Genomic DNA, 24,702 nt, shown 5'->3' with positions numbered 1-24,702 from the left:
CTGCAACCATGCACATGCTATCAGATGCTCTTGCTTTTATCTCGGCTGCCTGGGTTGCTGCTCTGCTGACAGCTCTGCTGTGTCACTTTCAGGAGACTCAGTGCCGACTTCATCTGCGTTTTCGGTCAGCTCGACTTCAACCTCATTTGCATCTCTGATATTCAGTTGCTTTCTCTATCTCATTGATTCATTTTCAAAGACCACATTTATTTCCAAAGTCTTTTTCCATTTTCCAAGTCAATTGATCCATTTTTGAGCTTTGTTAATTTCTTTGACATTATGATTCTATCAGCCCACACACACTTGGTCACAATTTGAAATTAAAATGACACAATGGGTCTTCTTCTAGCGAGCAGACGGTCCTCAGTTTGCTCGGGTCAGCCTTTTAAACGCTTCAGTTAATGTTTAACAAAGCAGAAGGAATCACTCTCAGCTTTAAAAAGAAGGCTCAGCTCAACTCTGTTCAAACTACACAGAGCCATTTGTCAACACAGTAGCCTCAGAGCACAGAACTGCATCATTTACAGTTCATATAACTACTATTTTACAAATGTTACCAATCCCTTTGGTAACAACATAGTTCTCCTCTGCCTCCTCAACTTGTCATGAGGGAAGAATCATAGCAAGCAAAGACTGGTATCTCTTGAGAAATGAAATGAATAAAACAAACAATGATATGTGTATTAAACTGATTACAGGGTATGGCATGTTGAAGATGAATGATTTTACAGTAATATTGCAAATGATTCTCTAAGTTACCTAAGTGAGAAGAAATACACACTGCTCTAAGTTGAGACATAACCCATAAATTAGAGACTATGACCATTATGATGCTGGATGTTTCTTTACATGTAATCAGAGAATAAAAACAGATTTTATTCTCCCTGGTGATGTTTTCTCTACAAACAGATAACAACCAGGCCTAGAAATAATATCAAAGTTGGTCTTCAGACTTTTAAATTACTCAAATATTATAGTAATGTTTTTTAGAATATAGAGCATCATTACAGGGGTCCCTCTCTGACATAATTTAGTCATTCAGTTAATTATGAAATTAATAGTCTGATTTGGAAGAATTCATTAAATACGATTCACAGTAGTTGTTTCAGATGAAATTTTAATATGCTATAGTGAACATTATGCAACACACATTATTGCTGATGTACTATAGGACTAGATTGTACAAGCTAGCTGCTAAAATTTCCTTTAAAATAGTACAACATTACAATTCATTATTTATATTAACTATATACTGATGTACATATGTTTGATTTTTAACTTCTTGTTATCTGATGTACATATGTTGTTATTTTTGATAATTATATTCCTGTTTCTTGAGCTGTTGTGACAAAAAAACATTTCCCCATGGGGGTTCAATAAAGCTAATCTTTATCTTTATTACAAAGGAGCTTTACCATTGTTTAGATATTTTACAACTTAAAACAAAATCCCAATCAGCACATCAAATGTAGGCTACCATAATGTCTAATGAAACACCTGTTTGGTTATTTATTGGTGTCTAAAGTGCGAGTTGTTGATTGGCTACTCATGGCTGCGTCACTTCCTGATAGAGGACGGTCAGAGGAGGAGAGAGACGCCAGTCCGCACTCCGTCGCTGTAGTAACGTCTGGGAAGGGGAGACACCGAGCCGCAGCTCACATTCATACTTCAGACGGATATCAAAGAAAAACACCAACAAACAACCGACTCGAGTTACACTACATGTGGCTTCGAGCGTGAAATAAGGCTGGAGGGATATTTTGTTATTAACTTGACGTCGTTTGGAACTAAAACCTGAGCGGGATATATGAACTCAACGGGACGCTGAGAAGGAGCACAAAAATAACTTTTTAACTTATTGTTCCTCGCCGAGGAATTATCGTTTCTTTCCGCTCCAACAGTGGAACAAGTAGGCTACAAGTCGCTTGAAGTTGTGCTGTGTTATTCCTCATTGTGGAGCTGCTGCTGCTGCGGTGTGTGCGTGTGTGTGTGTGTGCGTGTGTGTGTGTGTGTGTGTGTGTATATGTGTGTATGTGTGTGTATGTGTGTGTGTATGTGTGTCTACGTGTGTGTATGTGTGTGTTGGCGGTGAGCGAGACACCAGAGAAGCGGAGGCTCGTCAGCCACCTGACCTCCTGGAAAATTAGACCTTAGCTAATGCCACGCACGCTGAGATCCTTACGTGGCTCATTACTAAGCCCTCTGACGGAGCGGGAACAGTGTCCACCAGGCTGTTGCATGTCCAGTCCTGACGCAGCATTCCGCTCCTGAAGTTTGTCCAATTCAATTACTGATATCTAAATGACGGTAAGTGCTAATTAATGTGTGTCAAATGTGAAACGGAATTTGTTGGACTCTATTGAAGTTCCTCTTGTCATCGCCCTGTGCGGCAAATATCGAGTAATAAGTGGATACACTGTCTGAGCCTGAAACAATGGATATAAACGGAGTGCATGTCCTCCAGTGGTCGTGATGCCAAGCGCCGGTCTAATCCCGTGCAACCAGCCCGCAATGCCTGCTCTCTAACCCCGCACCAGTGTGGCGCCGTGTCCCGGTCTCACCGCCAGGATGAGCAGCACCGACCTGGAGCGCATGTCGCTCAGCTCCTCGGCCAACTCCGTGGCCTCCAGCGCGCGGACTCTGTCGGCCAACGTGAAGAAGCTGCACAACGCTCTCAATCTCCTGCTCAATGACTTCGAGAGGGAGCAGTTCATCCACTGCCTCAACGTTTACCACTCCAAGAGGAACGTGTATGACCTGGTGCAGACCCTGAACGTCATCCTCAATGCGCCCAGCAAGAGGCAACTTCTGCCCATGCTGCGGCTGGTCATCCCCCGCTCTGATCAGCTCCTCTTCGAGCAGTACACCTCGGAGGGCCTCTATTTAAAATCGGATTTAGCTGCAAGCAATGGCAACGCTGAACCCCCACCGGGTGACTTCCCAGGCGCAAGCCCGACTCCTTCGGGGCATTTTTCCCCAAACAACCAGCCTGAGTATCAGGTCGCGTTGCGGGGTTCTCCGGACAGCTTCAGCACCAGCAGCGAGGGGACAGCTCCCCTGGTGCCGCTGCTTGGGAGAAACTTTATCCACGAACCGCCTGGAGAGATACGGCAGGTCAACATGAAGCGGCACAAGAGCAACGAGGGCCTGGGCTTCAGCATCCGGGGCGGCTCGGAGCACGGGGTCGGCATCTATGTGTCTCTAGTGGAACCGGGGAGCCTGGCGGAAAAAGAGGGTCTCAGGATCGGTGACCAGATCATGAAAGTCAACGACAAAGTCTTCGACAAAGTCACTCATGCTGAAGCGGTGAAGGTAAGTGTTTTTCTTTCTTTTGCACTAAACCTGCACACCGCTGCAGAATGCAAATGCATACTGTCAGTATACGATATAAACCAGGAGCATAATTACAGAGATCTGTCACAGTTATGGAAACTTCTTGCACTGTGCTTGTCCTACAGCCTGTTGTTTATAATAACAACATGGCTGTATACCTACTGTTTATAAGAGCTCCTGCTTTGTATTATTTCATTTTACCAGGATGTTGTTGTCTGAAGCAACTTTGGCAGCTTTTTCTTTCAAATTTAAAAACATCTCTGGCCCTTGAAAAATTGAATTAGCCTTTTAAATTTTTTTTGACTTTTTTTTAGCCAAAGCTATCAATCATTGAAAAGTGAAGATAATATGCAGATTAATCAATGATATCACTTTTTTTGCTACCCTAGTTGTAAAAGCTGTGTACATGTACACCATACAGAGACCACTACTACAAAGCATGCATGTAACTGGACCCCTCATAGCAGCTGGTACATGGAATAGGGGGTGTGTGTATAGTGTGGGTGGTGCTAGTGGTGTTGGCTCCAGTGCTCAGGAGCTATAAACTCAGAATTTAGATTGCGCCCATATAGTGCATTATTGTCAATACTGCATAGTGTAAAGAAAGCCCATTAGCAAATAGGGTGATAAAAGAGCATGTCTGATTTGTGCACAGTGAGGATTGATTTAGAGGAAACCTTGTGAGGTCCTTGGTTTTTATGAGAGCAATATGAGCTGTCCATGGTGCTGAAATCAAATCTGTGTTTTTTTCTCTTGCAAAACTGCTCTTGCCTCTTTTTTTCCCCTATGCTCTACACACCAATTTTCCTGATCGATTTTGTGATTGTACTTGTTCATGCTTTTTGCCCGTGCTCGCACGTAAGAGGGGTTAGGTCTGTAACAAGGTTCAAGTCCATTTTGAAGCATCTGGAAAATCAAACTCATACTCAATGCTTTTACTATGTATGTATTATGAATTGTGTTTTCTTAGAAAATGATATTTTAGCAATTCCCAACATGTAAAAAGATCCTTACTTGATATTCTATTTTTTAGTAGTACCTGATCCTTGTTCTATTAATTCAGTATTACAATAAGTGCACTGCTTGTAGCAATAATGTTATATTATGCTGCTCTCTTGGACAACAGATTTGATCATTTTCAATAAGACTTAAATCGACACAAATAAAGGAAAAGTATAGTTTGAATTTAGAAAGGCAGCCCCAATTCTAACTTACATCCACTATTTTCAGTAAATTAGTGGACACAATACTGCTTAGACAAAGAGAAACAACCACAAAAGGTTAGATATCTATAGGTTTTTTTGTATTTAATTGTATGTAGTTTGAAAGGTCACCACTTTGTTCCCTCAGACAGACGTAGATTATAGCTAATAAAGTCCTTTCTAACCCTCAGTGATCTCAATAAAGTTGTACAGACTTTTATCTCCTCCCTTGTTGATTTTTGTAATTCACTTTATGTGGAGCTCAGCCATACGAGGGGCACCTACCTTTAAAATAATTCAAAATCCTGCACCTGTAGGATTTTGATTATTAGAAAGAGATGAGAGCATGTTCTGACTGATTTGCCTTTATCCCCTCGTTGCTTGTTTTATAATACATAGTAGGCTTTACCGGGTCAAGGTCCCTGGAACATTAGATATATATTTTAATCCTGCAGCACAGATCCTCTGGTTGACTGTGGCTTCATAGTCCAGCCCTCAAGATTTAAGAAACATGCACTATCATATTCACACTTGAATTTGATCCTTGTATTTTTCTCTATTTTAGTGGCACAAAACACTTGGTAACTTAAAGTGCTTTATCTGTCCTTCCATAGTTTCTCCAAAGAAGATTCATACTCTGTTGGAGTAATTTGTGTTTGGAGTTTCTCTGAATCTGCTCTTTGGACTATAATCTTACTCAGGACTGCTGCAGAAAGTCTCTGGACCTCTTACTGAATCAAGCTGAGCTGGATAGAATACTAATGACAAAATTAACCGTCCATGGTTTTCCAATCAATGTTCTCCATACAACGTTGTCTCTCATCTGCAGAGTAAAGGCTATTGATCGCTGTACTGTAAATGAATAACTGAAGAGTTTTGTTGCTTTAAGGCAGCAGGTCATTTCTTATTTAAGTAGTCGTATCAGTTTGGACACTAAGAGGGAGTGAAAGCAAAGGTGGATACAATTATGCAGCTCTTGTATGTTGTCTATTCTTTCCTTTTCTTTATCTACGTTTTTGACAATGCCAGTTAATTCTTGCTCCACGATTGTTCTGCCACTTATTCCACTTCTAAGAAATCCATGATTGCTTTGGTATGTTACTAAGCTTTGCCTATTAGCAGTCATACTGTTTTCCCTTCTGCTCAGCTGTTGTCAGGCTGACAGGGCAGGCATAAAGCCAACAGTAAAGAAAGCCTGTCTGAGATAAAAATCCCCCCTGAGGTCATTAATGGTAGCGTCTGTTATTTTTATACCTTCTCGGTTTAGACTAAATGTTATTACGGGCTTTTAGAACTGTAATCACTTTAACCTTTTAAAGTCCACCAGACAAAGTGCGTTCATCTTTACAAACTCACCTTGTGTAGCCAAATATTATACAATCCAATAGCACAGTATTTAGTTTAATTCTTTGTAAGAGAAGGCAAGTGACATTTGAGCTTGATGTTTAGATTTATAACATCTTAACTTTCTGATAGTTTCACTCTGACTCAATGGGATATCCCTTCAGTTATATGTGGAAATAAGCAATAACTGATATTCTGTATGTGAAATGTTTATCTCGACTGGGTTGATGTAAGATGATATGATCCTACATTTACAAACCCCTAGATATATTGTTTTGTCCTTGCGCTCTGTGTTTGATAAAGTATTGAGACGTGCAGGTTGGGGTAAATGAAGGACGCAAATTGAAGGGAGATGAACATTGTTCTACTTTTTTTTTTTATTCAAAGCATAGCCTTATCTTAACATCACCAAACTTGATTGTTTCTGTTTATTTGATCTACTTTTATGACCCCGTGGGAAATGACAATTTAACAAGCTGGGACTATTCCTAGCCCTTCTAACATACTAGTAGTTCCAAAATGTTTCTAAAATGTTAAACACTGTGGTTAGATGTCGGTGCTCTAACTAACTAAGGTTAAGGCAACAGAAGTTCTGGTTTAGAAAAAGAGCATAGTTTAGGCTTAAACAATTGTTCATTGTTGACTTACTTTCACAGAGGACAAAAACAGCAGTCTCTTGAATTATAGAGAATGAGCAAACATGCATCTGGGAGAGTTTTGTAAATCCACCCAGAGTTTGAAGATTATATAAACAGTCTATAAGATGATGATTTTGTTTTCTTTTACAGCACCTATGAAGATAATTGTTTGTTTTTAGACTTTTCCAAAGTGACATAAGTAACGATTGATCTGCGATTCTAGCAAAGACCGGAAAAAAAGTAGTACACTCTGAAGTGAGTTCAAAAGCAACAATGTGGGGCCTATGACCAACCAGTCACTCCATGGTGATGAAAATCATATCAATGTGCTTCACATTTTTTAAAAAGGAATTTGGCGAGCAAACAAGTAATTGTTATAAATACTGTAAATTCAAGGGCATTTCGGAGTGGGCTACAGGCTCAGTCAACATTGTGTTTTATCATTCATTGACGTAACAGACATTTATTTCTAAGAAATTCTTTGAGATGATACAGATATTCGATTTACAGCATGTTATACAACACATTTTTTTTAAACCAAAGGGAATTGTAGACAGAATATTGAACTGTAAATTGATTAAAAAGCACTTACTTCTTGTTTGAACAGCCTAAATGACAAAAGTAATCAATAATAAAATCTGTAATACTCAGTACTTCCTACAAAACATAGCACAGCTCTGTAACTAGTCACATACTTTATTAAAGGTTTAAAGCCTGAACAAGTGCTCTTTATACATTTCACGTCATGTATTATGTATCCTAATGCATGAAGTAGTCTTAATTTTTTAAAACATACAGACATTTTGCACTCCAGGACATGACTGGAAACAGCTCAGTGACTTTCAGCTTCTGGCAGTTTAGACAGATGAAATGTCACCTTTGAATTTTCTGCTGTCTGGACGCTCTTTTGATGAATCCAGTTGTGACAGCAATCACATCTGATCCAGTCTCCTCACCCCCAACTGAACTCTTTTCCCACAGAGTTTCCAAACTAAAAAATTCTGTTCGTTCAGAGTCAGCACTCTCATTAACCCTGTTTACAGCATTGAAGCGTTAGGCACTTTTTTTGGTGCAAACAGCTCTGATAAACCTGTCGCATGCTCTCGACCCACCAAAAAAAACACCAAACAAAAAGAAAATTGATTGGGAAGAAGGTGGAAAATTGAGTAGCTTATGAAACATATTTTTCTAAGGAACTGGTAGAGACTAAACCATTCAATGGATTAACATGACTACAAATGATTTTGATCCAGCTCTGCTAGAAGTTAAATGTTATAGTAGTCTTATTTGAAGAGTACTTTTCAAAACACAAGATACAAAGTGTTTCACAAAGGCAGGTTTAATCTAAATGGCCAACAGGGTACCCTGCGCACAGCATAACACATTTTCAGGTGTGCACGGTTGAAAGAACACTGAAAATAAGTTAATTGTGAGCGAACAACGCTTTCTGCCTGTGTCTTCCTCAGGTTCGCTCAGCAAAAAAGGCAGGTGTTAAGATCATCAGCTTTTTTAGATATCAATACAGGAAACAACAAAGTATGAAAAGACTTAATGGAGCATTTTGTCTTTATAGTAAGACGAATAAACAAAGGGGAGCAGGAGTGAGAGCCCAGGAGAGACTCAAACTTTGGCCACTGTGATAAGGACTCAGTAGTCAGGGTACTCACGCTAATAAATGAGGTGCTAAATTCTTTATACAGTACTGCACGTTAAGTCAGACAGAAATTAGCATTTAAGACACTTTGCTTTTCTCCTTTGACACACAAAATAAATCACTGATCCCACAAAAACAGCACATTTTGCTACAAGTCTTTGTAGTAATGTACTTATTTTGTTTTCAGCACATTACTCATTCCCAATGTTTTCCTCTGCTGTATAACTCTACTTAAGCCTAATCCGCTCCACTTTAGCAAACCTGTGTTGCCTGATGAGTTCAGGGATGGCCTCTGAAAGCAGCAGATTGTTGTTTAGCCCAGGGGACACATCAAGGGCTTACAGCTGTATTTCTTTCTGTCTCTGACTCTCTCCTCTAAGAGAGAGAGCCTAAGAGCCTGCCTTGGCCCTGGTCCCTGGAGCCGCTGCCAAGGTTAGGTACCCAGTCAGCATTTAGAGTTATCTTTTACTTGTGCTGGGCAGTCAGGAGATGTGATGGGATGGCGATAGGGACATAAATCTTGTTGTTTTGGAGCCAGAGCCACAACAACACTAAGACAACAGTTTTCCCTTTCCATCAGCTGCAAACTTCCTGTCTCTGACTTCTTATTCTAATTGGTTTTAAGTCTGGGAAGCAAAGGCAGAATACTGGCATAGGGGACAACTAAGGACAAAGACCTACAAAGGAAGACACAAGACAAGAAAGTTTGTAATGACCTTGTTGACAGACATATCTACCTGTCGTCCTCTTGTCTTACTTTGTATTTGTACCTTCTTCAGTTATTCCAATAAGAGAGTAGATTTGTGTTCTTGGGGCCATTGATGCTGTGTGCATCCTGCAAAGGGACTAGAGGAAGGGAGGATTAGATAAAAAAACAGATGAAGTCCTGGCCGGTCTTAATTCATTGGGTTGACTCTTGGGTTGCTGCCAGGCCCATTGACATGCAAAGACTTGGCCATACGTCAGAGAAATGGGAGCTGATTGGCTTGAGGCAGCTCTTCAGCCTGCTAATGGTTGCAGTGTTGATTAGATGGTGGCAGGCAGATAGAAATTTCATTAAACCTGGGTCCAGTTTTAATTGATTCATTGCCTAGAACTGATCCTGAAGTCCTTAAAAAAGTTTGTCTTGCTCCATGTTTCCAACACCAGGACCTCCAAACATTTTTCTATCATAAGTTGGTTGAAAATTAAAGAAGCAGAGCCACTTGAATGTTTGTCAAACGGTCATGATCACACTGCGTTTCATTTGAACATAAGGTAGCCCGGTCAATGAAATTCTTAGTTCTTTTGTGTTCTCTGATACCTTTTGAAACAGGATGTTGGAGCATCACAAACCACCCTAAGTGATCATTTTGCACGTGTCATTTGGCTCCTCCAGTCTGCATGCTGCACAAAAACTGAATCCCACAGTTTGCCCAAGTCACACGGTGTTCACCACCAAAGTACTTTTATTCCCTAACTCAACCAAGCAGTTTGATACCTAAACCTTAAGAGCCTGTCATGTTTAAGGCCTGTACTGTACACTGTTGTGCTTTGGCAGATAAGCCCTCTGGCAATATGTTCTGCCAGAGTTAAAACAATCCACTTGTCCTTACAAAGATTTTGGTTCTGGTGTGGAAAATCTTCAAGATAGTGAACTGCTGAAGATTCAATGTTTTACTGTTTTAAACACTGCTGGTCACTAACATGTTCACTGATTGTTCAGTGCATCTACAGACATGTCTGTCCAAGAAGCTTTACCACAAAGATAGTGTCTCTGAAATTATTTAGGATAGTCAATATTAGTTAAATTAAAGATAACATTGGTCTCTGGAAATCATGTTGGAACATCTCAACGAAATGTCAGAGTTGTTCTATTTCAGCTCATGGGGGCTTTTGACAGCTTGTAATACATCTCTGGTTATGTATGAGGAAATACATTCCAGTTGGGTCAGATTGACGCTAAGGCTTTCTCGTTTCTCTCGTTTTTCTGTAAAGACAGGCCAGCTGTCAAGATTTACTGTTCTCACGCTACCCTATAAAAAGGAAAAGGCTAAAAAATGCAAACAGTCCGGGAAAATCATTTCAGAGCTTGACAGGTGAAAGTTCGAGTGCCCTATGTGTCTGATTTACAAGTTGCACAAATAATATACAAAGTGCATTAACAGAAATATATTTCATCTTTCCTTTTTCCAAGAGAAGAGTGCCTTAAGAAGGAAGGCTCTCTTAAAGCAGCTCAAGGAAACTTCCCCAATGGGATCAGTTTAAAAGTCTTGCTATCTCCAAACAGCCTTTTAAAATAAATGATGGGTTTATTTTATGATCTGAGATGTGGAGTTATTTGAAGTATATGTACTTCCCTTGAGCTAACTAAGGTTTTGTTTATACGTTCTATAAATTAGGAGGAGTGTACATCAGATGTGTGATGATGGTAAAATATTATATGACCTCTTTAGACAATGTGCTGTAATTGCTTGTATCACAAAGTCCCACACAATAAAAATCTAAATGGGTGTAAGTTGTTAAGTTCTTTGGTGAGATGAAATGGCCCAGATTCTGTAAGCCTGCAGTAGTCCACTTGTGATGTGTGATAGAGTCAGTGTATGCTGTGACACTGTACTGCAGCTGCTCGGCTGATTCAATATTGTGTTGAGCAGCCTTGAAAGAATAATGGTACAGTGCCTTTAGGCCTGGCCTCTGGGCTACTGTGAATGCACTCGTGTTATACTGTATGTATGTGATAGTGCTGAGCAGCAGATTTGTCTACCGGGTCTCCAAAGTTTGGAGTGCATCTCTCTGTAAACACAGAGACAGAGCTGATTGTTGCCTAAGGCGCCCCAAAGGTTAGACAGCTCAGCAGCACAAATGTCATGCTGCTTAAATCACAGCACAAGTGAATAATTTCTTTCATCATTCCCAGCTCTCAGCAACTTCCACTTACGTGCCCTTGAGCAAAACACTTAACCCTTAATTCATCAAATGGCAATGAGGGGAGTTTTGCTATCTTCTTGAGAGCTTCCTGCTGTAATATCTAATGAAAAAAGGGCAGAGCTTGCTCAACAAACCCTCCTAGTTTAAAAAATACCTACTAAATAGACCAAACAAGTTATTTGATTGACTATGGTCCCTTTTATTAGAGTCTGTGAAACCCCATTGGTCTACATTAACACATATTGTATATCACAAGCGGATCTTTATTAGGTGGGTGTGCACTCATACAGTTATTTATGTGCATACAAATCAAAGGGGTGTCTGCTGTGCTCTGATTTGTGTGAAAGGTACATCTTGTAAGTGGCTAAGAGAATGCAGTCTCTATTATACAAAGCCCCCTCTTTCTTTTAGTGAATATTTCTCATTCAGTGATATATTTTTTTTTTGGGGGGGGGGGCTGCAAAAATGTGTTCATGATAAAATGAAGGGACCATTTGGTTGTCTCTCAAAGGTTGCTTGTTGAAAAGACTTGGGTGGTAAATGCTTGCTCTTTTGGTTCATTGATAGTGTTTGTTGTTGATGCCACACAGGGCTTATTCTATTCTGCCCTTTTTTCTTTAACTCTGGCAGTATTAATTGTATAATAATTTATAATTCATGATTTTTTTAGATGACAAAAAGTTATCTACATTCTAGTTGGAAAATAACACTCTTGTAGGCTGAGCTAAGAATTTAGTGTCAGTGGGGGGGCATCAACAATTTTTATACATCTTAGTGCACAAATAGGCCCAAATCTTAGTGACTGGAAGTTGGCGCTGCTATAATATGATTTTCACTGTTGTGCACATTTTTACTTGTTTTAAGAAGAATTAAATACCAAAGAACTTCATTTTATTTTAGTTAGTAAAGACTATACTCACTAAGAAAACCCCCAGAATCCCCCATAGGTTGCCACTGTTTTGAGGTTTACTGTGAAGAGTCTTGGTTTGGGATTTTGGAACCAAGTCAAGCATTGCATCTTTAATGTAACTCAGTTAACTGGGAAGTAGACCGTTAAAATGCAGTTTTATTCATTCCAGGCAACAACAGCAGTGGTCTGTAATGGAGTGGAACAGATTGAATTTTTGGACCAGCTTGGTTGATCTGATTAAAAGAAAGTGCACTGGTGGTACTTTGAAAACTACCCTTGTGGTGCCCTTGAGCAAGACACTTAGCAACTCTTTGCTCCATTGGCTAAAAATTACTTGGCCAACGGCTTGCACTGGCCGGCTTCCAGTAGTGAATGTGTGTCTGACTGTATGAGCATGAACCCAGTCATGGCTGAAGGGTTGAGGGTCAGCGCTTATTCTTCTCAAATTTTTGGCAGCTTGAACTTTATGCCTCAAGGATAGAAAATAATTTCCATCCAGTTCTGTGGGTCGAGGACTGACTGGACATTTGACCTAAATCAGTCAACTCAAAATAAAAAATCTCAACGAAAAAGCCCTAAAATGATCACACTATTTTCCCCCCAAGTGTTCAGTTCAGGTATGGGTTGAGTTCAACGACATACATTATTAAAGTGCCAGGCTCTCCAGGTTTTAATCAGGAAGAGGGGCAGGACAGTTTAATGCTTTTTGGTGGAGGGAAACGTAGGAAGCAGAAACAAGATGGATGGATGAATAATAAAGTTTGTCTGCAAAGACAAACGCAACACACAGTTCATAGCATGGAAAATCCACTTATTGATGTTTTGACATGTAATTAAAACTTAAAATGGGTAAGCATGATAGATATTGAAAAATAACTGATTTATAACAGGATGTTTAATGACTGTGCAGCACTCTTGAAAATGTGATTCCTTCAAGATTAGTGCAGCTCCTTTTGTTACAGTATGTTTCCTTCTGAAATAATAATAATTTAAATTCTCATACTTTAATTCATTAGACAGGGGTAAATTTCTATCTTGTGTTTTGGCATGTTGAACTTATCAATGTAGACATTTGTTGCAGAGTAAGTTTAAATGCTTAAAGGCTTTTTACCTTCCTGTAGAAATGTAATTGTGCTGTAAAGTTTGGCGTTTAAACATGGGGCCCATGGGGATCGCCTCATTTCTGGAGCAAGCCTCAAGTGACCATTTAAGGAAAAAAGTAGAATAACTCGAATCTAAAAGTATCGATGGTCAGAATATCATGACATGTAACGTTCAACAGCTAAAATGGCCTTCGCTTTACTGTCTGTTACACTTCTTCACTGGCTCATCTTTTAGACTGGGAGTTTTCTTCTTGTCCTTCACGAAGCAGTTCTCTCTCTTCCTCCTTTATAACTATTCCATACTTTCATATTTACAAAGACTTTAACCTTCAACTGGTCAGACAGAAAATTATAGCTTTTACCTTCTAAGCATTCATTTACTCTCTTAAAGGCCATGCCCCCTCCTGTATGCTCCTCACACATGTGCACGCTCAAACACACGTTCAGTTCAGTCGCTGGTAGCATCTCCTGGTACTAAATCAGCACAAACTTTCCCCTCATTTGATGTCAAATCTCTCATTATTATGTCCATCTTAAGACAGGCTTTTTATTCTCCCCTGGTTAGCCCACCTGGGGTCTCTTAGACAGATCTGCTGCCAGAGTGACTCTATCGTAACGGTCTAATTGCTTTACAATGGAGCCGCCAAATGCTTCAGTTCACAGAGAAGGTGTCCCCAATCCATCACCTGGTCTCAACAGTACTTCATCACCGGAAGCAGCCATTAATATCCGGTCAATGAGCTGAATCCTCCTTTCCTGGTCACTGCTATCTGCAGACAAGAAATGACTTATTCTATTTATCCCTGGGGGGCTCTGACATTAGATTTTATTATTAAAGGCTTGTGGTGAGGCCACTGAAATGCCTATGGATGTACATCCACTTTATTATTACCCTAAGCTAAAATAATGCAGCACAACATCCATGTGGTGAACTCTTACTTTCTGAAGTTTTGAATGTACCGGAGAGAGTTCTCAATTTAGGTTGATTGTAATTTTGGAAGGTGTAGTCTTTGGTGCTGCTGATGTTGTTATTGATACAAGACTGCTGTATGGGACTGTTTGAATTTGAGGCTGGGTTATACGCAGTAATAAACACTATTAAATTAAGCTTTCACTCCAGCAACATAATAGTATACTTATCTTTAAAGTGGTATTACAGCTGCCACAAAAACTAGTCAGTAAATTCTTTTATCAGTTACCCTTACCAATCTTTATGTTTTGGATTGTCATTGAATGGGTTTTGTACTGAACAATGCATGCAGGTATTTCTTTGGATATGTCAGCTTTCTGTTTGAGAATATTTGACTGACACTGTTTAATCGTTGTTTTGCATGTTTTACACACAAAAAAATACCTGGCATGATCTTGATCTTTCATTTCGGTGTAGAGCGTCTCTACTTGCAGTATCTGTTGTATTGTGTAGTGGTCTGCTGAAACATTGCCCATATACCAGCAGGCTTTTGTCAAGATGGTCTTGTAACCTTGATACATTCTTAAACACTTGACTTGAGATAAACTTTTACATTTGCGTCGTCAATGAGGAACTGTAAGTGAAGACTGTGCTAGAATGGAGGCAATCAACACCACGCTTGTTGAGAGCGAGGAAATAAATCAAGCATAGTAATCTGTTCTTTAAGTGGAGTTTGTGCCAGTGGGTGATGATAAACGGAGGCTTCTCGGTGAAGCCCTCCAGTCTGTGGCATTTTTTTATTTTACAATGTAGGATAGTAACCTTGATCAGAGGTTGTAACACAAGCGCACATCTGCCATGACCTCAGACAGAATTTATGATTGATTTGAGCTTTTTGGATATTTTTCTCTCAGGCTCCTTTTCTCCCACGGTGGGAGTCCTCAAACTACACAAGTTCTGCTTTGAATATCAATGAGGATTTGGAAGGTTCATTGTTACTTTGGCTCCTTCTTTTTGCTCCCTGACAGGTATAATTATATGCTGGGCACAGAGACACTTAGATGTGTATAGCTAACACACACACACACACACACACACACACATTCACAGGCTCAGTGGTGATTATTATCCTGCACAGAGGCTTGAATATGGGAGTTGTTTGAGAGATAGATCCTTTTCATGCCTTATAGAAACTTGTAAAAGAGAGCTCAGAAACAAACTTGACCTGTTGGATGTTGGAGGAGTACAGTTTGTTGCAGGTGTGCAGGACCACTGTTCCTGTAAAAAATACAATTTCTTTTGAATGTACTGTAGGATTAGCAGGAAAATGTTTCTTAGTCAACATCAGTATTGCATTCTTATTGTTCCTAGCAACTATTTCCCCTTTTTAAATGCCAGTTTTGATTCAGACTAGTCAACTAGTCTAAAGGTTAGAAAGAAAGAACTCCAAAACACCTGAAAGTGCACAATTTATTTATCACAGTTGTACTACAGGACTGCAGCATCTGGGGGTAAACCATGGTAAATTGGTTTGAGTGTAGCTAACATAAGTTGTGCTTCCACTGCCAGCCTCTGGTCCTCCTTGCATGTTGACATCCACAGGTCTGTGCTGGTCCTGCATTGGTCCAGTGGATATGCTAGTTAAACCTGTTACAGCTGATGTTAGTATGAATTTTCATGAATTCGTTCATATTGGTACCTTTGTGAATGTACCGTTTAAATCTGTCTACCATCTAAGAGTAACTAACTAGGAGAAAATAATTTAACTAATCTTGTTCTTATTTTATTTATTTATTTTTATTGTAAGTGTTAGTATTAGTTTTACTCTATTATTATTTATGTTATTATTTCTTGTCTGTATTATTGATTTTGCACCAATGTACGCCTTATTATTTAATTTACTTTATCAGTATTGTATTTAATTGTTGTGTCTTATTGGTGGAATTGTCTTTGTGGGGGTGGACTGGCAGGGGGAGGGGTTGGGTGGGTGGATTTATAAAAAAACTTGTAGGATGTCATTGTATTGTTATATGTTCTGAAACCTTATAAAATGGCAATAAAATATGTCCATAAAAAAAGAGTAACTATTCTAGGTTTGAGTAGCTGTAACCATATCTATGGAAAACATCTCATAGCAGCAGAGTTATATTTGGATTTATACAGTAGAAACAACCCCCACCTAGCTGACATGCAACTCTATGCAACTACAACTGCGTGATCTTGTAGTTCTCCTGTGATCTTGTGTAGCTGAAGTCCAGCGGCTCATGGCTGAAACCTTCGTAAAGGAACCCAGTGTTCCAGGCTGTGCGCACCGTTAAGACGGAAAACAAAAGCACAGAGGAGATGAATGCTGCTCACATGGAGAGTGTGGAAACTACCAGTTAGGAAGGGCATTTCTCTTTGAATAAATGGTACCCACAGTGTGAAATGTATCCCCTTTTGGTGATGTGGATGTCAGTTAACAAAGTTGAAATTATATTTTTTGATGTTAGCAGGGTCTGACTTCTTTCAGTGAAGGCAGCATGAATCAGCTGTAATATGAGTAGAATAGATGTGGTGAAACGCTGCATGACTACAGCCTTATACATAATTGCACAGCTATTTATTAAAGTAACTGGATTGGTTATTATAGGAGCTACTGGAAAAGTCTTTGGCTTTGTGTGATTAAAGCTCTGTGGTTCTGCTGCACCAGTAGAAATACACACACCGAATGAATTACACAAATTCTGGCAAATTCTACTGGCCCACCTGATGCAAGCAGCCATTCAGGGATTGCTTTACCGGAGAAGAAGAAAGAGTGGTTTAATAGAGTTGCGTAAGCACATGAGGGGACGATTTAAATAATCTCCCCGCATGAATAGGACTTCCTGTGAGGTTGTTAAGTCCTCTGATATGTTTGTTATCAGAGGAGCAGGAGAGTAAAAACACTTGGGAGTCCTCAGAGCAGAGTTATTGGCTTGTGTAAATCACACCAGTAATTAAGATATTAATTGGTTTAATCATCCCCATATTAAGATAGCGACCACCAGCTGAAGTCAAATCCTCTACTGTTTGTCAGATTAAAAAAATAAAAAAAGTCCTTCACAGCACACAAAGCGAGTGCCGATCTGTGAGCTGGCACAGATGTCTCTTTTTATGTTTGAGACAATCGGAGAGGAGCCTCGCTGGTCATCTGATACTGTGGAGCTGCCTTACTCCTTACCTATCTGCTGTCCACGTACACAGAAAAACTCTCACACACAACCGCCTCCTTTCTCTCACCATCTGCTGTCTACCACTAGTTCAACACTTGAAAAGACAGAGTAATGATAAGTAAGAGGAGTGGAGAATGTGGGAGGAGGTGTGAATAAAATGATAAGTTAACTTGAGCGCCGTCATGGTGGGTTGCACATTTTAAGTAATGCATGTAATTGTTAGATTAGGTGTTTATTCCAAGCACAAATCGGGCACATAATGGTCATTCAACATGTCCTCTTATCTTCTGTAGCTACGTGATGGGCACTGAGCCTGATGAGGGAACCTGTCTTTGAATAATTTAAGAAGAGAGAGTGATATCACCTTGTTGTGAACAAAGTCCTTTTACTTCTGTTCTATTAGTGCAGATCTTAGTTTTTAGTCCAGGCTCTTTTAATGTTGTGTTGTCACCACATGTATTATAGGCGTCTAATTTGAGAATTCCTTGCTCTTTGCTTGAACTTAAAGTTGTTCTGAATCCACCGTCTTGCTTGCTGACTCAAACAATAGGTCTCTTTTTGCAGCTGCGAGGTGCTATATGTAGCGCTGGGCAATAAGGAAAAATCACAATCATGATCTTGTCACAATTATTTTTCAAGGTACTGACCAGTTCAACCCTACTTATTTCCATGTATGTTTTAAAATGCCCCAAAACAGTGCTAAAAAGTTAAGTTTATTTGAAAAGTGATTTTGTCTTCATCAACCATCTGTTGCTTTAAAGGTCTTTTCCCCACTGGGGATCAATAAAGGACTATCTTATCTTATTATGCAAAACACACTTCACCATGTTTTTGTAACACTAGTGTGTCCTTAGTCTGTCTACAAACCCCCCAATCATGAGAAAAGTCCATCCTCTCCATCTTCTGCCTGCTCAACTTTTCTTTTAGAAAATGTGTGCTCAAACAGGCCGTTTGGAGATTTTCCCTTTGTGACATCATGAAGGGCAGTAACCCTTCCCCTAGGTGGGTGACACTCCCATCATCATCCTGCTCATCATGTTTAGTGTTTGCTGACTGAATGTTGCAGTGCTTCAAGGCTCAGAGACAAAAAAATGTCTTCCTCAATCATTTGTACAAAGGAGAGCAGCTGTCTTAGATTACACAATACCTGTTTGAGTCAAATACACACGATGAAATAAATTGTTGAGAAAACTTGACTTCTCATTCGGTTAAGTTTAGACTCACGCATATAGAGCTAAGGCTAAAAGTTATTCTTTTGATTCAGCTCTGAATCACCTGACTCTTTCTTCTCCATCGCTACAACTGACAAGACTCAAGGAGACTAAGATGAAAAAAAAAAGATGGATCAGAAATTGCGTAAAATATTTATTCATGTTGATGAATACAATGAGGACAAAGTTAAGAGTAACCAAAATGTAATAAAGTGGGTTTGATCATAAAACTAATGAAGGTGTCAGACACTTGACTCCAAGTCAACTCAGAAAAGTCTAAGGTAGGTACTTTTATACCTTGTTGCCTTTACTTCTGTCAGAGGGCTAAAATCATTTCAAGTTAGAGTTGTGGATAGTGATCAAAGAAAAGAAAGAGAAAAAGAATGTCAGAGCCTTTATATGTGCACTGGACCTTCTTTCATCATTTCCACTTCTTCTCTCCAGCCATTTTAAGAATTACACCACTATCCCTCTTTTGCTTTTGCTTTGCTTTCTCAGTTTCTCTGTCTGTCTGTCTGTCTGTCTGTATTTGTTGGTGATCTAAGCATGTATCCATATACAGTAGAATACAAGGATAATTTAACTTGTTCTGGTGTCTAGCGCACAGACATATTTCAAAGAGAGATGCACAATCAAATGCTGACACCCCGGACATAAAGCATGCATTGATGCATGTCAAAAAGGTTTATGGAGTTACACACAGGATGAGCAGTCTAGTAAAGTATTAGGGGCAGGTGTTTTTTTTAAAATATATACACAGGTGGAGATCCATTATTCTGATGGATGAAGGCGTGTAAAAGAGTTTTGTTCCCATTGTGGCTGGATTCTGGAGATCAGTGTTCTGCCTCAGTTCCTCAGTGAAAAAGCCAGAACGAAAATCCATATGTGATTGTGTGAATTCTTTGTGGCCTCATTGATCTTCACCATCTCTGTAGCTGCTGTCCCTTTATGTGAACAGCAGATATTCTTTGAGTGTAATGGGTCTTCATATTTTCTGAAGCCTCTAAATCCTGCACCCATTGATACATGATTATGTGATGCAGAGATTAAGAATGTGTTTTGAAGATGATGGTCATTTAAATGTTCTTGGATGATATTGCAGCCTTGGCCTTGAATGTTAACTCATGTATGCCAAACATCTTGCTTCTATGGATTGCAACCAAAAGGTTCAATGATGCAACACAATCCTAACACATCATACCAATGGAGTATTGGTTTAAAGCCTTAAGTTAGAATACATTTTCATTTTTTTTACAATACATACTGTAAGTTAGCATGTTATTGTTTACTAGTTTTATAAATGGAAAAACAGGGTGCTGGCTTGGCTCACTTGGTAGAGCAGTAGTCCTATATACTGAGGTTATAATTATCTGGACTGGTTGCAGGTTCAACTCCCGATAATGCCGCTTGTTGTTAAGTTGTCCTATCAAATAAAAGCAAGAGACCAAAGTACTCAGCAGCATGAAATGACAAAAAATTTTGAGACCATTTTAAGATGTAATTATAGTGCAAATACCGAAACAAGGAATTAAAGTCACGCATCTTAGCAGAAGTAAGGTTGAAGTCATCAGTGATGCACAGATACTTGTAAGCTGGAGATACAAAGTCTAAGTGATACAGTGATACATTATCATCTGCTGCAATGCTTTCTGCACTGAGAAAGAGTAGTATATGGTGGTGTAGTTGGAAAGGATGCGTTCACTCACTCCAGTTCAAGCTAATGTTTAATGCATAAACCTTCTTATTGCAAAGAGTTGGATTTCTCATACGCCTGAGGTGGAGTATATTAACAAATTATATCTTTACATTCCAATTATGGTTAAGAATGATGTTCAGAAATTGCAACTACTCATTAAATAGTGAGGTTTCATTTCCCAAAAAAGGCCCTTTTATTTTGTAGCATCCGACCTAGAGCGAACCACTGTCTGCTGTCAAGTTTGTTTAAACTCTGAGGCAACTAAAAGCAGCGGCATGATTAAATTATTCCACCATTTTGAAGCTGAGGCACGCAGCTGAGTGGGAGAAGTGTTGCTCTGAGAGTTGCACAAGACCACAGAAACATGATAACACCTGCTAAAAAGCAGCTAACATAAGCAGCATAAAACTGGTTTAAATAGTTAATGGGCTGCTGTGTGGAAACATCTGAGATTTTTACTTTTAGTCCACACTGCACAGCCCTAGTTAAAGTTACACAACATTGCTAAACTTGTATTTTAGGTAGTTACTCATCCATAAAATCCACATCCTTCCTTCTTTTTAAACCATGGGAGTCAAGCCTAATCTCTGCTTGCACTGCATTACAGAGGCAATTACCCTGAGAGAAGAGGATGAGTGCAGGGTCTTGGCAAGATGGAAGACTGAAGGGTAATACAATGGAGGCTGGCAACACTTAATTCACCCTCACAGCATCTGCTGTGAGGCCTTATCTAATATCTCCAACATGTCCTCTATCAAACTGTCTGAAATCAAAACTCTGTCCCCATTGGTTCATGGGAGCTGCAAGTATATATAGCGCATCAATTTTCCTCTGATATTCCCAGGGTCAAACCAAGCTGCTGTGCTCCTGTTAAATGCTGATTCTGAACAGATTATCATCCCCTGCAAGGTGGCATGTTTGAAGACCTAAAACCAGCCGCAGACAGATAATTGATTCCATGTTGAGGGGATGATTATTTCATCTCTGGATTATTTCTGCTCCAGATGCAGCGAATGTATTAACGTATCATGCTATTAGATTGAGCAAACTATTGGAAAAAGTAAAACAAGAGAGATGAGAAGGTGGGGGAGGAAAGGGGGGTGGGGGGAAGTAAAGCAACAGCAGGAGATTGAGCTGGACCTTTTCATCTGTCCACAGCTGGTGGGTTTTGTCAGAATTCAATACACAATTATCACCAGTGTCCAGTTCAGTCCTCTGTGTGACCTCTGCTGATGTGATCTGTGATGAGGAGAGTAAGGTGGAAATACAAAACATGTGTTACTGACCACAGAAGGATCGATGCACCATTCAATGCTTACATTGAACTGTTTATTCTTCCCTTTTTCCATTTAACAAACAGAAAGTACTTTCAATCACTGTCAGGAACTGTGTTGATTAGTTTTAAAATTATTTGTTTTGAATAGTTTAAAAAATGCTTTTATTTGTTTTATAATGACACTGCACTGCAAGTGTTGTTTAGCTGTCAGTTTTGTATTGCTCTCCTTTGGCATATTTAAAGAACATTCTGGTAGATATCAGCAGCTGATTTGCATTTTTCTCACAGATGTTCTCATCACATTGTACTAGAAGAGGGTTTGATTTAGTTTAGACTAAAGACAGCAGTAGAAATGTAATTTGAGTGTGCAAAGACACAAACATCAATGTTAAAAGTCACCCTTTAATTATTTTTGAGAGAGCATAGAAGAATTTTTAAAGTAAAAATGAAAATTAGTATTTAAAAATGCAGTAATGTGCAGACATGTATGTCAAGGTTTCCTCTTGCAAGGTCATACTTCTCACAGTCCTTCCCCTCCCATAGCTTCTGTTTTTGAGAAGAAACTTTCTTTTACCTGGTTTGAGTCATTTCGTACAGAACAAAAAGATGTGTGTTTTAGGTTTGTGTGCAGGTCTAACATGGCAACGAGCCCAGGTTGTAATGGAGGTTTCGCCCTCAGCACGTCACCCCATTCACCCCCACTGAGTGAGTGTGGTGTCAGGCTTAGTCAGCATTGGAGCTGTGTGTTTTTTTTTCAAGATTTTGCACAGGAAATGTGTGCGTGAGGGTTTGGAGGGGATTCAAGTTCGGGTTCAGGACAGGTCAAGTGTCAGGGAGATGTAACCGTCTCTGTGGTGCCTTTGTCAGAACTGGGTGAGTTCTCTTATGCTTTATTACCTTCACTCTCGGAGCCCAAGGCTATCAGCGCATCCAGAGTTATTGCACCTCTCCCAGGCAAGGTACACACTTTAACATACACACATCAAAACACACTGCACTTTTTTCTCCCACCAGTGGCAATACATTGTGCTGTGAGACGCCGACCCACCATAGAGAGCCCCCGCAAACTCCATTACTGGTTGTCCAGGTTGTGTCTCTGTGTGACATTTTTTCATTTACATCTCATGTGTTCAGCTGAAGCGTTATGAAAGCAGCTGGATAACTCCTTTGCATGTGTTTTAATACAGCAACACACGATACTCTGCTTTGAACCCTCTGTTGTCTCTTATTAGTCCCTGCTTGTCTGAAGAGCCCATCACCCAGAGAGAGGCCGGGCCCTTCTGTCAACTCTCATTCTCTGTTTGAGCAGAGCAGGAGGAGGGAAGGTTTCATGGGAGAAATTACTCTCTAAGAGCCTCTGATAATAGCACAGTGGACTTCTGATCATCGACTCCCCCAGTGGAGCAATTACATCATCCACTGCCCATTACACATTTCTGCTCAGCCCATTATAAACTGTGGTCATACACACAGACATGGTAGTTTCCACAATTCTTTGTGAAACCATAATGACTCATTTATGATGGCCAAAACACAGGTGGTGCTTTGACTATTGATCGTCCCAGATCCATTTATTGGGGTTCTTAATAATAAATGTCGGAACTTGTATAATACTGCTTATCAGTCAATGTTGCGTCTTATTCTGCATATTTTTGTGACAGATTTGGGAATTATTCTGGAAGAAATATAGTGATTTACATTTCCAGTTTGACCCCAAAAAGTAAAATATTAAGATAAAAATAATCCTGCTGGAGAAAGAAACTCCAATTCTCAAATATGTATCATTTGCAAAGTCGCATAACAATGGAATGTAAATCAAGATAAGCATTCCTTTGTAACAGCGTATGTTATTTCTTTTTCTCAGATTTAGGCAGCCAAACGAGTGTTCTCTGCAAGACTTGACTCCTTTTAAGAGAAACCAGCTACAACTTCCTCAGGGACCTGGAAGTAGAGCAGCTGCTTCTTCGCTTTTATGGAGACTGCTAAGGTGGTTCAGGCATCTGATTAGGATACCTCCTGGGTGCCTCTTTTTGGAGATTTCCGGGGCATGTCTAACCAGGAAGACACCCTTGTAGCCCCAGAGGTTCCTAGAGGGATTATTTATATACAGTATTTATGTGATGGGGGAAGCCTCTGGATCCCCCAGGCAGAGCTGGGAAACATTTATTATTAGAGGGATGGTTGTAATACCTTGGTCAGCATGCTGCAACCACTCTGGATGAGGGAAAGAGAATTGATTGATGGTTGATAGTGTGCGTATGTCAGGAAGGGATGTGATTTTAAGTAACACTGTGTGTTTGTGTTGCAGTGTACACCTGCATTGTCAGCAGTATGACAGCAGTACATCAACCTTTAGACCAATAACTAACAAGATCGAAGTCTAAAAATATGGTTTGGGTCACGGCTGTGGGCATTTGTGAAACATGAGCTGATGCATGGCCCTGTGTAAACCGCTACATTAGGTCAAATTGAAGCTTGCCTATTTCTACATTTGATCTGCATTGCCTGTGTTCTCATGACCTCCAGATATATTAATTGATATGAACCCATACCTCTTGGTTACGCTCTCTTGTGCTCTTTGACTATTGATTATTCCTGATTAATTTACCTGATTGAACATGGGGGTTAAAAGAAAAACATGAATCCAGGTGAAAGAAGTCGCTCTGGAATCACAAACAATGTAAGACTCGTTCTTTGACAGCTCGCTCTCTGTTGGTTTTTGATAATATTTGTTTTTGCTGTCTTACCTCGATATCAAAGGAAACATAAAACACAGAGAATCAGAGCGCACCTGCAGAGAGAGACAGAGAGTCAGCAGAACAAAAGGCAGCAGTAGTACCCAGTTCAGAAAGAAACCTGTATGTTGCTCTTTGCCGACTCAGGAGGAGTGCTCTGTGGCTTGCAGAGATGCTGCTAACCTTATAGTGCTGTTGTTGTGGTCGTGGTTTTCTTTTTTCGCTGGATGCATCCATCACTGTGGACCTGAGGGAGAGCAGAGGCAGCTGGGTAACTGAAGGCAAGAGGACCAGACAGCTGTGAACTTCGTGTGTGTGTGTGTGTGTGTGTGTGTGTGTGTGTGTGTGTGTGTGTGTGTGTGTGTGTGTGTGTGTGTGTGTGTGTGTGTGTGTGTGTGTGTGTGTGTGTGTGTGTGTGTGTGTGTGTGTGTGTGTGTGTGTGTGTGTGTGTGTGTGTGTGTGTGTGTGTGTGTGTGTGTGTGTGTGTGTGTGTGTGTGTGTGTGTGTGTGTGTGTGTGTGTGTGTGTGTGTGTGTGTGTGTGTGTGTGTGTGTGTGTGTGTGTGTGTGTGTGTGTGTGTGTGTGTG

The 24,702-nt window shown here is 40.0% G+C and overlaps 1 protein-coding gene across 4 annotated transcripts in view; it reads left to right on the top strand.

Annotated features, from left to right (window-relative positions):
• The first annotated feature begins 1,611 nt into the window (after positions 1–1,611).
• whrna (whirlin a) overlaps positions 1,612–24,702 on the top strand; it is a 129,420-nt gene continuing 106,329 nt past the window's right edge. For all 4 annotated transcript variants that reach the window (XM_065965865.1, XM_065965864.1, XM_065965863.1 and 1 more), the window contains exon 1: positions 1,612–3,312. In XM_065965865.1, the coding sequence (XP_065821937.1) occupies positions 2,569–3,312 (744 nt within the window). In that variant the 5' untranslated portion in view covers positions 1,612–2,568. The remainder of the gene's footprint in view (positions 3,313–24,702) is intronic.

Source organism: Labrus bergylta, chromosome 17 (assembly GCF_963930695.1).
Source record: "Labrus bergylta chromosome 17, fLabBer1.1, whole genome shotgun sequence".
Classification (NCBI taxonomy): Eukaryota; Metazoa; Chordata; class Actinopteri; order Labriformes; family Labridae; genus Labrus; species Labrus bergylta.
The sequence above is the reverse complement of the archived record's forward strand: the minus strand, read 5'-3'. Positions and strand labels throughout refer to the sequence as shown.